Below are 14,521 nucleotides of genomic sequence, written 5' to 3'. Positions count from 1 at the left end.
AATTCTTCTGTCCTGTTGTCGGGCAACATCGCATTCCATCAATCACGAACGTTCAATGTATAGAAAGCTGCGAATGGTGCCGATCCGGCTGTTCGTGCAAGCCTCTTCTTCCCGGTTCGATGGACGTACTGACTATCGACCACATCAATGCCACCCTGCCAGGTAACGGAGAAAAAACGAATCCACCAGACAGAGAAGAGAAAGCTTCCTCCGAGAAGAGGACCAGGAAGGACAGGAAAGCAAAACTCTCAAATCGGAAAAATCAATTTGAAGTCGTTGTCAAGGCCTGCCTTCTACACGTGATGTTGAAAACAAAAATGCTCAACCACCACAGCGTACATATTTACACCTACTCACAAAGGCATCCCAGCCCTGTGCGAAAGGCCGCCTGCTATCGACTTCACTTTCTCGCCGTACATCTCGACCCTGAGAGGCTGCCCGAAAAGCTCGCTTGTGTCAGCTTCTCGGTTCTCGTCTTTTGTACGACAAATCGTCTGGTATTGATGGCGGCGTTGAAGTTTCGGTTCCTGAACGGCATGCGTGTATTGCCGGAGGTGGAACTCATCAATGCGAGGATTCCTTGAACTCATGCCCGCTGAGTCACTACAGTCTCATTGTCGCCTCGACGGGCAAACCTCATTTCTTGCACATCTCTCCTCTTCTTCTTCGTCGTCGTTGTCATATGCTCTTCTCTGCTCGATGGTCAGAGAGCTGATGAGTCTTTTTGTTCTTTTCCGGCATCCACCAATGACTGCCCTCCAGGATCCTCGCCTTCCATGTCCATGCCTTTCGCTTGGATTTTTTTGAAAATGGACGCACTTATTCATGCCCTTATTTCAGGACCTTTCTGGCGGGAGACGGACCGACGGAAGAAAGACTACACGCGCCTTTGTGTCGCCGGGTGCGGAACGCTTTGGGAATCCGCTTGGTGCAGCGCTCATTAGGTTTCACAATAGAAAACGATACTTTCATCTGAATCAGCCACGGAGCGTATCGAGGAATGAGAAGCAGCTCTAAACCCGATAGAATAGGCAAGAGCCCGAACGCAAAGCGAATAGTCAAATGCCACGTTGTCCAATAGAAGGAAGTCGCCAGGAGTCAGGGTGAAAGTCTTCGATGATTCGACAAAGTGGATGCTGTCTTATGAGCCTCCTCCACGAGCGAAACTGAGGCCGCGACTGGAATCCTCTGCATCTAGAACAGACGGTAATATCCTCGTTCTCTTCGAGTTCGATTCTGGATACAGCGGGCTCCCTTCACCTCGAATATCCATATACGCTCCGACCGTTTCGTCCCAAGAAAGTCTCATCGACTGTGAAAACAATCCGACGTTCCTGTGATTCATACCGATCGCTGCGTTCCAGGAACTCTGTAGTTGCGAACTCGGTGGATGATGGCTGTTCGTGTGGTAGGACTTTATGTGCGATTGGATCCCAGCGTTTTCAGGAGCGCACCAACAAGGGCAGAGAAACAGAAACGCCCATGTCAGCAACTGTTATCGTTATTCGCTTTCCGTAGGCTGATCGACGGACCGTTTTCTACCATTTACCGCAAGCACGCCTTGAGAATTCATGTTTTTGATGCAGAGCCTATATTCTTGTTTCTTTCAGTGTTCCTGAACCATCAGAGTCCTATGATATGACTGGCCAGGAGGAGCAATCCAAATCTCCTTGAACTACTCAGAAAAGAATATAACCTGCATGCAATTCGTCTGCGATTTAGCCGGTATATTGCATTATAATATCGATCTCCTGCTACGAACCGCAGCGGGATTGAAACACAATTGAGCTGAAAGACTATAATCTTGGATGGATGAAGGACAGCGCAAGCGCCGAGGACGATCCATAACAGGCGCCAGCGACGCAGAATGCATTGCCTCCACTGCGCAATGCGGATTTCCGGACAGGGACGAGTGTACTTGGCTGCCGCTCGCAGTGTGTTGACTCGTTCGCCTTCTCGTTGAGTCTTTCTTTACCTTCATGTCACCGAACGTACGGCGACTATACGAGTCACCGCCTTGGGGACTTGGGCGTCGCGTTGAACGAAGGCGGTACCCAGCACACCGTGGACCACCGCGCTCAACTTTCAGTTTCGTGCCCTTGCTGCGCTCGACAGCGTGCCGGGTGACTGACCACTCGCTGAGGCGACGCGCTTCCGAAAAACGACGCAGTGAAAGCACCAGTCGGCGTCCAGCGCTAGGTTGTAGAAGCCGGAGAGCCCAGCTGCGAGCCCCTCAAGTTCGCCTGCTTCAGCGAGGCGCTCAGGAAGCAGCCCCACACAGCACCAGTCGGATGTTGACAGCGCAGCAAGACAACGCTGCGAACGCGATACGTAACGATCCACAGGTTGGAGATATTGTGCTCTATCCAGGCAGATGGCGAGAGGAGCGTCTCATAGGCGTTGTGGAGGGCGTCACACCACGTGCGAACTCTGTCCAGGTTATTACAGATATAAAGCCATTAGAACGCGTCGGCGATACCAACAAGTTCATCGAGAGTTCGAATCGAAAAACAGTATGGCGCACGAGCACCGAAATCGTCGTATGCGACAGAGTAGCGTATGACCCACAGAACCGAGTGTGGACGTTAGAGGCGCTTCCGCCACCCGCTAGGAGCGCACCGCTGAGCCCAGAGATGATCGCCGAGCGCGACCAAGGCCTGCAAGAGTACCAGAAATTGAAGAGGTGGCTCCTGCAGGGCACACTCGTTACGTCCGGCATTGGCGTCTGTGTTTGTTTCCTGCGCGCGGGAATCGCCGACGCTCTCGCTTTTGCGGCTGGCTCATCGGCTGGCGTCCTCTATCTTCGCTTATTACAGCGATCCGTTGATCGCCTGCAGCCCATCGCTGGATCCACTGATCTGGCTGGCGCTGCGGCAGCTCCAGCGAGTACCACCGAGCAGCCACGCGCGGTGTCCGTCTTCTCTGCTGCGCGCTATGCGGCGCCCATGGTGGCAATCCTGAGCCTCGTGCTATCGCAGCGAGGCACGCTGACATCGAGTCAGGTCTTTTCATGCATCTTGGGGTTTCTCTCGTACAAGATACCCCTATGGTATGTTTCCATACGTGACTATGCAGAGGCAGCACGCATCGCACCAGCGAGCGCAGCGCGCAATGCAGCATCACAGCACGCAGAATACGCCTCCAACCATGACGTGGCGTCGCGACGCGCTGCACGCAGCGCCCGCAACTTGCCAGATTTGGCGCGAAATCCGCCTGCTGTAACCGCCATTGTGGTAACTGGCCCTTCTGGGGTGGGCAAGTCGACGCTCATAGGGCGGCTTCTAGCAGAGTTTCCGAACCATCTGGGCTATTCGGTATCGACAACAACGCGAGCGCCGCGTCCAGGAGAAGTTGACGGTGTGTCTTACCATTTCGTGTCGAAGGAAAATTTTTTGGCGGATGTCGCCGCAGGCAAATTCATCGAATATGCCTGCGTTTACGGCAACTACTACGGGACGACGTTTGGTGCTGTGCGAGCTGTTACGCAATCGCCATCGCCTCGAGTTTGCATTCTGAGTCTGGATTTGCAGGGTGCACAAACCATGATGGATCGACAGGAATTGGATGCGTTCTATATCTGGATTGCACCGCCCTCGCTGATGGAGCTCGAGCAGCGACTCCGGCGGCGCGAGACCGAGAGTCCCTCGGAACTCGATCGGCGCCTGGAGGCCGCCCGCCAGGAAATGGATATCGCTGAGAAAATTACAGGTTTCGATTTACGTATTGTGAATGATGATATTGAGGTAGCGTATGAAAAAATGCGCCGCGTTGTTTTGGCGCTTTTGCACGGACGGAGATAGTATGTTGATAAGCGGCGATTCCAATCATGTACAAAATGTACATTGGATATTTGCTTTGTACTCGATAGTGTACGGAGCGAGCATCGGAGTATACGCGGTATGCTGGTCTTTGCATATACGTGAAGCCCGAACGCTAACCCAGCTCGGTTTCAAGTACGCGCATCAGGGCTGTCGACGGGAACGCCCTGCAAACCGTTGACCAAGTCCACGCTGGTCGTGCATGCATTCATGGGTTTGCTGGTGCTTCCGTATGGTGAAGCGGCATGTTTAGTGGATTTCGAACCAACTCTGCAACATCGGCATGGCTAGCGTTTGTTCCGAACCTGCAAACACGCGCAATGGAAAAGCCGAAACAAGTCCACAAGTATCATTGTCGATATACGTGAGTGACGAAACTAGCGCTTTAAGCACAGAAAAGCAGGCTCTGTCGCAAGCTTCTCGGTGATGCAGCACTGAATTGGCGATCACCGGGGTCGCCTCGGGCAGCTCAGAGCAGCTACCGAAGGTCGCCCATGGGCGCACTGGAAAGGCAACCTGCATTTCGATAAACGCTTCAAAAGCTGTTGGCAGGCTGCGAGATCCAAACGGTCACCGAACATGATGGCGTGACGACAAGCAAGCGTTTCGAGGACTCGCTGTGCAGCAGGTACCATGCTAACCGCGTGATCCGTTTCCAACATCAAGTCAATGCACTCGAGCAGATCTGAAGCTTGGAGGAGCGGCTGCTGACCGAGAACGCTTGGCACACTGCGAACTCGAAGAGTCGATCGGTGCTCAGTACCAGCGATAGCTGTGCTCGCTATATGCGTATCTATTGGCTTTTCGGATGAGGCTTCATCCCAGGACCATCCAAAATGCCGCAGGAATGCACATGTCGTTGCAGATAGGCAACGAGAACCGAGATCGACAAGCAACGGGACCCGAAGAGAAACGCTGCGATTCAGAGCAGTTGGGTACTTCCGGGGGTCCAGTGACTCTTGATACATCTGCGTGAGTTGCTCGAAACGAGCCCGCTCATCCGCTGCGTGTTGATCCAATAGAAAAATTTCAGAGCGCACTCGGAACACAATGAATTTGGCATCAAATTGACCGACGACAACTGCATCTTCAAGTTCACGGGCGTGGAGTTGGACCGCCGTTCTGGCAGCTGTGGGATCAACGCGCGCATTGTCAAGGTCGGGGAGGATCGGCACAGGGCAGTGTCCCTGCGCCCCGTAGAGGTCGCTCTCCCAGCCCGGCTGTAGGCGCTCAAGGGCGCGCGTCGTGAAGACGCTCAGCGACGGCGGAAAGTTCGACGTATCTCGCGTGCAAGGACGCGTGCGGCATCGGCTTGGCGGCGTTCGCGGTCGGCCGAGGGTCTCGGAGAATGCCAGCGCGCGGGTCGTCGACGTAATGCCATCTGCGAGTACGGGATCGCGGAGTGACGCGGTTGACGGCACGACATCGTGTCGCTGGCACGACCGCCGAGACGCAGTGATACTGGCCAGCGCTTGCTCGCGCACGCTACCCCAGACCGAATCCGTTTGCAACGTGGAGGTGCTTACCCCCAAGAGTTCTCGTAGCTTTAACTGAAGTGCTTGGAACACTTCGCATGATTCGGCTGGGCCACTGCACAACCAGCAGTCCGCTGTTCGGGCATGATCGAAGCCATCTGCCTGGAATGCTCCCCATGTAGCGTTTCCGTCACGCCACTGTGCAATGCCGCAAGCAAGCTGCTCGCGATGCGGAACGCCGAGCGTCCGCTGCAGACATTCGATGTCGATCTTCAACGGTCGCCCGTTCCAGCCAAAGATCCAACAGCATTGGCGGAAGCCGTGGACCAGAGCAAGATGCCATTCACCCGATGCCGATCTTGATGGCATCGGGCTCGCGGGCAAGTTCCCCGCGATGACGTGTGTGGAAAACCGCACAACAGCCGCTGTTTCGTTCAGCAATTGGCGCATTCGATGGAGCCATGGCTGCTCGGATGCTGCCTCGTCATTCGGATTATCCCATCTGAAGTGCCGCGCAAAGGCGAGAGTGCCGCTTCCCATGAGAGCTACCTCCCACGAGACGTTTACGTATAGGGCAGCCCACGGACGCAACACGGTCGAAAGCAATTCTGAGGCTAGCCGACCGGCTTGCGCTTCGAGCTGGCGACGTATAATCGGACGGTGAGCGAATACACCCTCTATCCGCAGGCTAGAAGCAGCCAAAACCGTTCTCGTGCAGCAGTTCGTGAGCCAATCCTTCACGTCAAGCGACGGTGCCGCGTTCGTATCGGGGATTGTGCGCCAGTGCAGCTCCAGAACTCCAAGACTGAAGTCGAAATGAAACGCGATTGCTGATAAAGAGCCATATCTAAAGAGCTCGACGAACAGCCGCTCAACGAGTGCATGAAGAGAGGTCGGCTCCGGCCAGCGCTCGAGTACTTCACCCGCCATGAGCTTTGCTTCTTTCATAGGTTGCCTGTTCGAGGCAATGGCTCTGGATGAATGAATTCCTGAAGAACGGAATCGCAAGGCTGAAAAGCAACGAACGCGACAGTTTGCCACTCGAGCTCGCACAAAGATAGTAGCGAAAACTAAAGGTCAAAGTTGACGCGGCATGCAGAACATCTCATGGACCCCGGCAACGCAATCGTTATACAAGGTGTCTCCATGACCTTCATTGCCGCCGCCGCCGCCGCCAAGGAGATGCGTGCGCGTGCACGCATGGACACATGCAATGATGCATGCATGCATGCATGAGCTATCCACAGGTATCCACCGCAACGTGAAATGTCATCAAATAGAACTTTCTAGGTTGCATCGCGTTGGTAATAACGCTATGACAATCGGTAATGCCAATGTAGATGCATGTACATGTGCACATGCGCACACGTACAAGCCATCTGCAGATATACTCCGCAACGTGAAATGTCATCAAATAGAACTTTGTGGGCTGCATCGCGTTGGTGATAACGCTATGACCCACTCGAGGCTAGAGGGAAGATTTCCGCGCGTATCTTCCCTACTCGACAATGGATAAAATCGCGCAATCAATCCGAGAAGCGCGAGTTCCTCGCGATGTAGCCTGCGGCACATCATCAACTTACGTTAGTCGATGGAAGGCGTCGTACTGCGACGTTCAGCTCGCGAAGAACATACGCATCTAAACACTGTTTCAAACGCGTTTCTGGTGGAGCCCAGGCTTCCCCAGAGATGATGTATAGATTATATTCGACGACAGCAACTAGGACCTGGATGCAAATCACGGGAACACTTGTGAAAAGCCCGTATTCGAACGCTCTTTTCAATCAGAGTAGCTTTCGGTGATTCTCTCGGGTTCCGACGTTTTCTGATTCAATGGCAGCTGGGGTGCTGGTGAGTCGATGTTGGGCATCGGCAGCGGCACCAGGCGGCGGCGCAGTCGAAACGCATCCGATCCGTTCAAGTAGTACCGTTCGAGACGCTTGTCGCGCAAGAAGCCTAGCTTCTCATACATTCGTAGCGCGGAGTGATTCGTTACTTCAGTTTCGAGGACTACCTCATCACATCCTCGCTCTTGCATGGCTTGCAGCGTTCGCTGTACGAGTAATGTGCCTAGACCGCGTCGACGATGCGTCATGTCGACGGCAATCATTGCAATATATCCGCGGAGCGAGTCTCTGTGCACCTCTGCCTTGCCAATGATGCAACCGAACAAATCCTCAGATCGGAGCGGTGTACACGATGCAGCATGCGGAAGTTTCCGAACCGCTAGGAAACACAGTTCGCTCCATTGGCGTAGAAAGTACCGGTAGGTGAACGTGGAGTAAGGCTCGCTCAGCAAGCCGTCGATCAGCGTCTTCACCGCAAAAAAATGCAAGTACTCGGATCCAAAGGGTATGACAGCAAAGTCGCTGGATTCAGTGGAGTCTGCGGCCATAAGTTCGGTCCAAAACCGTCTCTGGGAACCGGGCGACACGGGGTTTACGCTGCGCGTGCAAAAAGTGCAGCTGACCGGCGTGTGCAACCGCGACGCTAACTCCTCACCGTTCCCCCGTTGAACAGCTCCGAAATCGTTCAATTACTCCTCTAATAATAAAAGTTTGCGTTATTTCGCTCCAAATAGCGTCGCTGGGAAGAAATAGAAACGCAGATCTCAGGAAAACCAGCCCGGCGACTAGTGCGCGGTGGCGACCGGGCTCCGTTTCACAGGTACAGCAGTCGCATCTGCTGCACCAGGTGTCAAGCTAAGAGCGTGTCCACTGCCGCAGCGTGCGAGACAGTCAAACAGAGCACGCTCAGCGATCCATATCGACAGAGTTCATCGCTACAGACGGTGCTGGAAAGCGAGAGTGTAGAACTGGAGTTTCGAGGAACGAGCTGTTTGTTAGAGATTCGCGAATGAAGAGACAATTCAGTCATCTATGATTTGCCTTGCCTGCCTGCTTCGCGTCATCCAGCTTGGTTTCGTTCCACCGCCGGTGCGATGCAGTGCAGGAGGTCGGAATCGCAATGCATTTTACAGTATGCATCGTATTAGATTTGCCTGTAGGATATATATATTCTTTAATGAACAGTGCAATGAGGACAGCACTTCTCCTTCAGGTATGACATACCACAATAGTCAGATGGTTGAGAGACACTGAAAGAAAGTAGATGCACATCGCGCCAAAAACCGATGTGCTCAAAGCGTGTTTGCGGTAACTGGTAGCAACGGACCCGTTGATAACCTTACGAAAAGCAAAAAGCGACGCTGCTAGTCGCCACACGCGTCGATTTTTCGCAACAGCTTGCTCGTGTGGTCCTAAAAACGTTAGAACACAGTGGAAAAAAGTTCTAGTTCACACTCCGCTATCTTCCACAAGAAATCGCAACGACAGGGTTCCTGGAACCTCGCGATCAGTACGAAGCAGAGGGCATCGAGCGGTTTGTTTCGATCGATGAAACTTTTTTCGTACAAGACGTTCGGAGCGTATATGGGTAGTCGCGGAGATAGAGCCCGTTCCATGCAGGATCGAACTCGAAGATAACGACGACATTATCCTCTCTTCCAGCTGAAGTGGATATACTTGGCGGCCTTAGTTTCGCTCGTACAGAAGGCTCATATAACAGCACCAGCAATTTCGTCCAGCCATTAGAGAGTTTTCGCTGACGTCTCGCAACGTCGCTCTGTTCGACAACGTGGCATTTGACCACACCCGTTGCGTTCGGTCTTTTTCCGATGCCATCGGGGTAGAGCTGCATGCTCTTCCTCCGTGCACTCCGTAGATGAACTCCATCGGAAGAGTGTTTTCTATTGTGAAACGTAACAATCGCTGCACTGGACGAATCGCCGAAGCGTTCAGCACACGGTGACACCGGGACACATGTCGTCTCTCTTCCGCAAGTCCCTCATCCTCCGGCTAGGTCATCACCAAAGGTCTTAGACAATCGGGGTCATTTGAGGAAATAGAAAATCCGAGGGATGAACCAGGATGTACACTTCAGAAGGCCGAGATGGAGATAAGGCAGCGGTGCGCTCCGGCGATAGAAAAGCGCGGGAACCATACAGAGCAGCAAAAGGCACTGGGGGCGCGAGTTCTCGGAATCCTCGCATTGATGAGTCCCATCGGAAACTATAAACGAACGGAAATGGTGAACCGCAACTTGAACGCCGCCATGAATATCAGACGATATGCGGTGCTGGAGACGAGACCCATGGATGTGATGCGAGCGAACATTGCTGGACACCCTCTCCAGCTCGAGGTGTACACGGAAAAGCTGAAGCGGACAGCAGGAGCCTGTTGTAAGAAACTCGGAGGCGTCTGTGAGTTGGCATGTATATATATCTTTAGGTTCAAATCTAGCAATAGCGTCCTCGACGATATTGGACAATCTTACACAGGCTAGCGACCTCCGCGATATCCCAAACCTAATCTCGGTTCACAGCCGTTTTATCGACGTGTAAACTCGTTGCCCGCTGGGAGCTCGCTAGAGTCTTTTTCCGGCCCTGCATCTTATGGGTAGGCTGGTACGTCAAGGGAGCGGGATGCTCTGCTCTGGGGTGGCACCGGCGACGACCGGAGTCGAGGTTGGAACTGCGCCACCCGTGCGAGTTGGCAGCGTGTCGGCGCAGTCGCCCAGGGCTAGAGTGTTGTCAACGCTTTTCATTCCGCTGACTGGTTTAGGATTGTTGAAGGTTTCAAGTTTCACATGGGTACAGCTGAGAAAGGCTTGCGACGCCGTCGAGCACAGGACGCTTGGTTGCGCCTCCCGCGCTTCACTCTGTGGTCGGCTCGTTCCTGAACCAGCACGTCCACCGGCTTCGCAGGCAGCCCAGCCACCGAAACGGCAGCGCCCGAGGCGCACAACTACAGGCTTGCAATGCACCACGTCGCGGAAGCCGCGGCGAGGCTTTGCTACTAACTTGGTGCGTTTTGTTCAGCACCGTATTCTTGAGCGTGACTGGGTCGAGACACTGTGGAAGGTGGCACAGCGGAACTGGTGGTCAAGTGCCTTCAACTCGAACACATCGATGCCGGGGCGCTCGCTTGCTCAGAATTCTACAGATTCGAGGTCGTTACCAGTGACAATGACGCCATCACAGGTGCCGTCGAAACCAATGCTGGCGTCGTCGACGACCTCGTTGGGACGAACCCGGACCCAAATCCGCATGGTGCCGTTTCTTCAGCGAGCTTTGCCGTGGGCACGCCACGTTCATGTTCGATCGAGGAGGACCAGTGATCTCTTGAACCGCATAGAACAGCGGCTGCGAACAATGCCGTTGCGCACGGTGCGCGTGGATCACGATCCCTCGGTGGCGGCCCCGAATGCCGCTGTGCTCGTCTTACTCTGTCGCGGGCCCGAGGCGGCTGAGACTGACTCCTGCGTCCAAGTTGCTTTCGTGCTCACAGAGAGATCGAAGCTCGTTCGGATCCACCGGGGCGAAATCTCCTGCCCTGGCGGGAAAGTACGCGCTGGGGATTGCTCTCTTCTGGAAACCGCCTTGCGAGAGACTCAAGAGGAGATCGGACTTGATCCTAGTTTTATACGCATACTGGGAAAGTTTCATGAGTATCGGCCGCTTCTGCGCTCATCTAATTTTAGAGTTTTGTCATTCATCGGATACTTGGACGATCGTGTCAATCCAAGCCAACTCGCGTTGAACCGGGCTGAGGTTCAAAGCCTGCTTGTGGTGCCGCGCGGTGTTCTCGAGGCGTGCCGCTCCGAATCAGGTAACTGTACTTGGGAGGACACGACCCTGGGAACGGATCTCGTGAATGAAGCCAGTCATGCAGGCGCAAACACAACCTCGGAGATCGTTGGTACAACAGCGCGAGACTCCCCAGAAGAGACGGGGCAACGTCAAGCGCCCTTAGAACAGTTCTCGACCGAGGCCGCCCCCGCACCGATGTTTTGTCTACCACGAGAGCTCAGCAGCGGGAAAATTGTCTGGGGAATGACTGCTCGGATCATCTACGATGTGCTTGCGCTGATCCGAGAGTGCGAGCACTAGGCAACATAAGGTCGCTTTGTGCGGATATTGGGCATTGGATACTACGTAGACCGTCTATGATACGGTATACAACCACCTTAGGGATCGCAGATCGTCACGCGCGGATATTAGTGTCTGCGCTATAACGAGATCGTCTTGCCGAGCACCGCAACCAGCTAGCTACGCGTACTGCATGGGCAGATACGACGTGATTCTGCGCTGTTCGAGGAAAAATGTTTGCATCGTACAGATTCTAGACGACTTGGGCCTATTCGGAGAGGTGGATCGCGCGCTGGACCGAATCAGCCCAGCCGCCGTGATCGTTGCCGTACCCTCTAGAGAACGAGGATGAGGTGCATTCGCTCAGCCACTAACTTAAATAAAGTGTCTCACAGGAAGGGGCATAACGATGACGCATGTTGTTCGGGTCGTATTTCGGCTGATGACGTTGCGAACGAACAGCCTTCGTCACACAATGGCATGCTCATGCGCGTGTAACTGCCATACGAGGAACTGATAACAGATCCATGAGGGGGTTTTACTTTTCCACATAGCGTGAAACTTGTGTGGTGGCGTTCCCGATCGATAAGCTTGCCACCAAGATACTCATAAATGAGAAAATCATCTTCTGGATCTTTTCGGGCGATATGCATATGCTTTGTGGAACTTGATGGAATCCGGATAAACCACCCAAACACTGTAATCCATTACAAATAATCTCAGCAGCGTACTGGAATGAGCAAGAGAAATACCTAGGATCGCCTCGTGATTGTCGCTGAGACGTTGACTTGCAATGGTGGAGCGCTGCGATTGCCTGCCTGGGTGATAACGCGCCTCTCGTGCACGGCATCACATCCATCACACGGCATAAAATGGAACAGGAGCTCAAACTCGGGTGCGCATATGACAGTGTGGATCTCTTGGTACTGTCAACGAAACCTGCGGTTTTGGACCTTTTCTTGAGCCGCTTCCGTACCCCGTCGCTTTCCTGCGGACCTGCGTACACCGGACACTCCTGCCACTCCAGCTCCGTTGCCAGCAGGCGATGGACATCGTTGGCAGCGTTTGAAGTGCCGGTCCCGCAGTTTCCAGCTCTCATCGACCCATATCAGGCACAGGTACAAGTCGCGATCCACGCTTCGTTCGCCATGCCCATCTTCTCTGCATACAGACCCGGTGCGCTCTTTCAAGCGGTCACTCTTGTTTGCGGTCTGGTGTGCACGTATGACCTCTAGACCTTTGCCAATAACGTACGCTCTATGGACCGTGAGGGCTTGCTTCGCCGCTCGCTCCATGCCCCTAACCGCGACAGGCGGCTTCCACAGGTGCTCTTCTCCGTTTCCGTGCCCGGTGCCATGCCGAACCACCACGGGCTTCTTCTGGGCGATCTCCGCGGTGCGTACGCTGTTCGATGCTGGTGCAAGCGCACGTTGCGCCACTCGGTACGCAGCAAGTCGAACGCGATATTGCCCTTGGTGAAGCAATGACCGAACGGAAAATCCAGCCTACAGAACAAGTAGAGAAACGTCGATCCGTCCGCACTCCCTGCGCGTCGTGCAAGGCGACCACAACAAGTCCATTGGAAACGACCGCCTCGATGCCTGGAGTCCGAGTCCAAGACCCCTGGCCGTGAACACACTAGAGTCGGGAGCCTCAGGCAGCAAGCGTCGTGACCCTCATCCGGCTGCTGTCGAGTTCCATTGTGTCGGCTGGCATATCCGGACGAGGATTCGTGTTTCGAACAGAATCGAGTATGTGGCATGACAGGGTCAGTAAACTTTAGGCACCAGCTTGTGGATCGCCCTTACAAAAGTGGCGAAGCCGCCTACGATTCTCCGTCCAGCCAGCGGTTTGGATAGCTTCCCCGATGCCCACGCTTATGTTTGGTGCTTGAAGATCCAGCAGGTGAGGCGTACCAGGTTCGAGGATATTATGGAGAGCGAAGCGAGAACAGTGGCGTTTCCATGTATGGAATCGATAATAAGCTCGGATATTTTGCGAACTGTTGCTCGAGCTCGTCGCAAATCATCGTGATGATGCGAACCGTTCATGTCCCAGCGGCAGCAAGTCGAAACAGCCAAACTGAAAACACGCCCGAGAATCCAAGTCCAATCTATGAGTCCGCAAACCTTCCAATGCTGCTTATTGAATATCGAGTCTTTACAGGTACCAAACTCCCGGGGAAGAAAGACGGCATGAACGAATCGAGCGCGCTCTTCAGGGTTCCGTTTTCATCTGAGGCGTGTCGTGCTGGTGCCCAACACAGCGCGCAAGTTTCAATTCCTTCATCAACGAGATATTCGCACTCGCGACGTGCCTGGTCACTGATACCAATCCTTGCGACCAAACAACCGATCGTTGGAAAATTTATCGCGAGTCGAGAAGAGTGTAGCCGACTCGGCTCAGTAGGTAAGCGGCGCTCGCCCATAAGGCATACTTCTCGTCGCCTTTCTAATGATGCAGGGTCAATCAAGCTACCTGGGACCCTCGGGTTGCACGATGGTTACCACCAACCACGGAAGCAACCGACACTCGATGTAGAGTCAAACTCGCCAATTCCATGAATCATAATCAGGATCCGTTTGGAAGTGAAATGATGAATCGATCGCGTGAGCCTTCTGGTTCCTAGTCGAGGCCACTGCGTGCGTGTCAGATCGAGTTGCGTGCGTGCGTGCGTGCGTGCGTGCGTGCGTGCGGGATCGATATGTCTCTTATGTCACTGTATTTCAAGATATCGGAACATGGGGTACTGCGCTCCATCGCGGACTCGTAGCTGTTCATCCAGAACATGGAAAGAGCCATGTCCATGAGCGAACTACTACCAGTCTACAGGAGTGTATCTCCATTAGGTCAGCTTTTGCTCCGTACCTGCATCCATGGATAATTTGCGCATCATTCGCGCCAACTGCAGTGTTCTTAAACTGCGTGCGCAGCTCGCCGTATACGCGAGAGTTTCAACCTCAAAGCACGCCTGGGAGCTCGCTGCAGTTCTCATTCAGCTGACTCTTGGATGTCCGCATACCCGTGTCTTGAGCGGATGCGTAAACAGGAAAGTAATGGCGTACGATGGCGTTTGCTGGTCGGGACTTCTCCACGCGCTCGCGACAACGCGCATCATCACAAGTCTCATATCATCTCAGTATCCGAGGATTGTCAAGCGTATCTCGAATAGAACGAGGACATCGTCTTTGTCACGCAGAGCGCGCCGTATATCTACCAGCTGCACGCGTCCTCTAACCACAAGTCGCCAACGAGTTTCCTGCTTTTAAGATTCCCCGTCCGTCTGGACACTGCATCAC

The 14,521-nt window shown here is 53.9% G+C and overlaps 4 protein-coding genes and 2 non-coding genes across 6 annotated transcripts, besides 2 other annotated features; 2 read left to right on the top strand and 4 right to left on the bottom strand.

The window, feature by feature from the left end:
- Positions 1-1,979: 1,979 nt before the first annotated feature.
- Positions 1,980-3,800, top strand: CYME_CMS484C (similar to guanylate kinase; the record flags this gene model as incomplete). The annotated part of the gene is made up of 1 exon (XM_005539004.1): positions 1,980-3,800. The coding sequence occupies one exon, from the start codon at positions 1,980-1,982 to the stop codon at positions 3,798-3,800; it is 1,821 nt and encodes a 606-aa protein (XP_005539061.1).
- A 464-nt stretch (positions 3,801-4,264) lies between these two features.
- On the bottom strand, positions 4,265-6,241 carry CYME_CMS483C (similar to DNA mismatch repair protein; the record flags this gene model as incomplete). The annotated part of the gene is made up of 1 exon (XM_005539003.1): positions 4,265-6,241. The coding sequence occupies one exon, from the start codon at positions 6,239-6,241 to the stop codon at positions 4,265-4,267; it is 1,977 nt and encodes a 658-aa protein (XP_005539060.1).
- Positions 6,242-7,073: 832 nt separating this feature from the next.
- On the bottom strand, positions 7,074-7,688 carry CYME_CMS482C (probable N-acetyltransferase MAK3; the record flags this gene model as incomplete). Its single annotated transcript, XM_005539002.1, has 1 exon — positions 7,074-7,688. The coding sequence occupies one exon, from the start codon at positions 7,686-7,688 to the stop codon at positions 7,074-7,076; it is 615 nt and encodes a 204-aa protein (XP_005539059.1).
- Positions 7,547-9,379: a sequence feature (possible transcribed region).
- A 367-nt stretch (positions 9,380-9,746) lies between these two features.
- Positions 9,747-11,243, top strand: CYME_CMS480C (hypothetical protein, conserved; the record flags this gene model as incomplete). The annotated part of the gene is made up of 1 exon (XM_005539001.1): positions 9,747-11,243. The coding sequence occupies one exon, from the start codon at positions 9,747-9,749 to the stop codon at positions 11,241-11,243; it is 1,497 nt and encodes a 498-aa protein (XP_005539058.1).
- Positions 10,771-12,600, bottom strand: CYME_CMS479T. The gene has a single exon (XR_002461684.1). It is a non-coding gene; the product is annotated as a hypothetical transcript (transcript).
- Positions 11,751-13,257, bottom strand: CYME_CMS478T. The gene has a single exon (XR_002461683.1). It is a non-coding gene; the product is annotated as a hypothetical transcript (transcript).
- Positions 12,698-14,271: a sequence feature (possible transcribed region).
- The last annotated feature ends 250 nt before the right edge of the window (positions 14,272-14,521 follow it).

Source organism: Cyanidioschyzon merolae, chromosome 19 (genome assembly GCF_000091205.1).
Source record: "Cyanidioschyzon merolae strain 10D DNA, chromosome 19, complete genome".
NCBI lineage: Eukaryota > Rhodophyta > Bangiophyceae > Cyanidiales > Cyanidiaceae > Cyanidioschyzon > Cyanidioschyzon merolae.
Note: the sequence above shows the minus strand (reverse complement) of the source record. Positions and strands in the feature narration are given on the sequence as shown.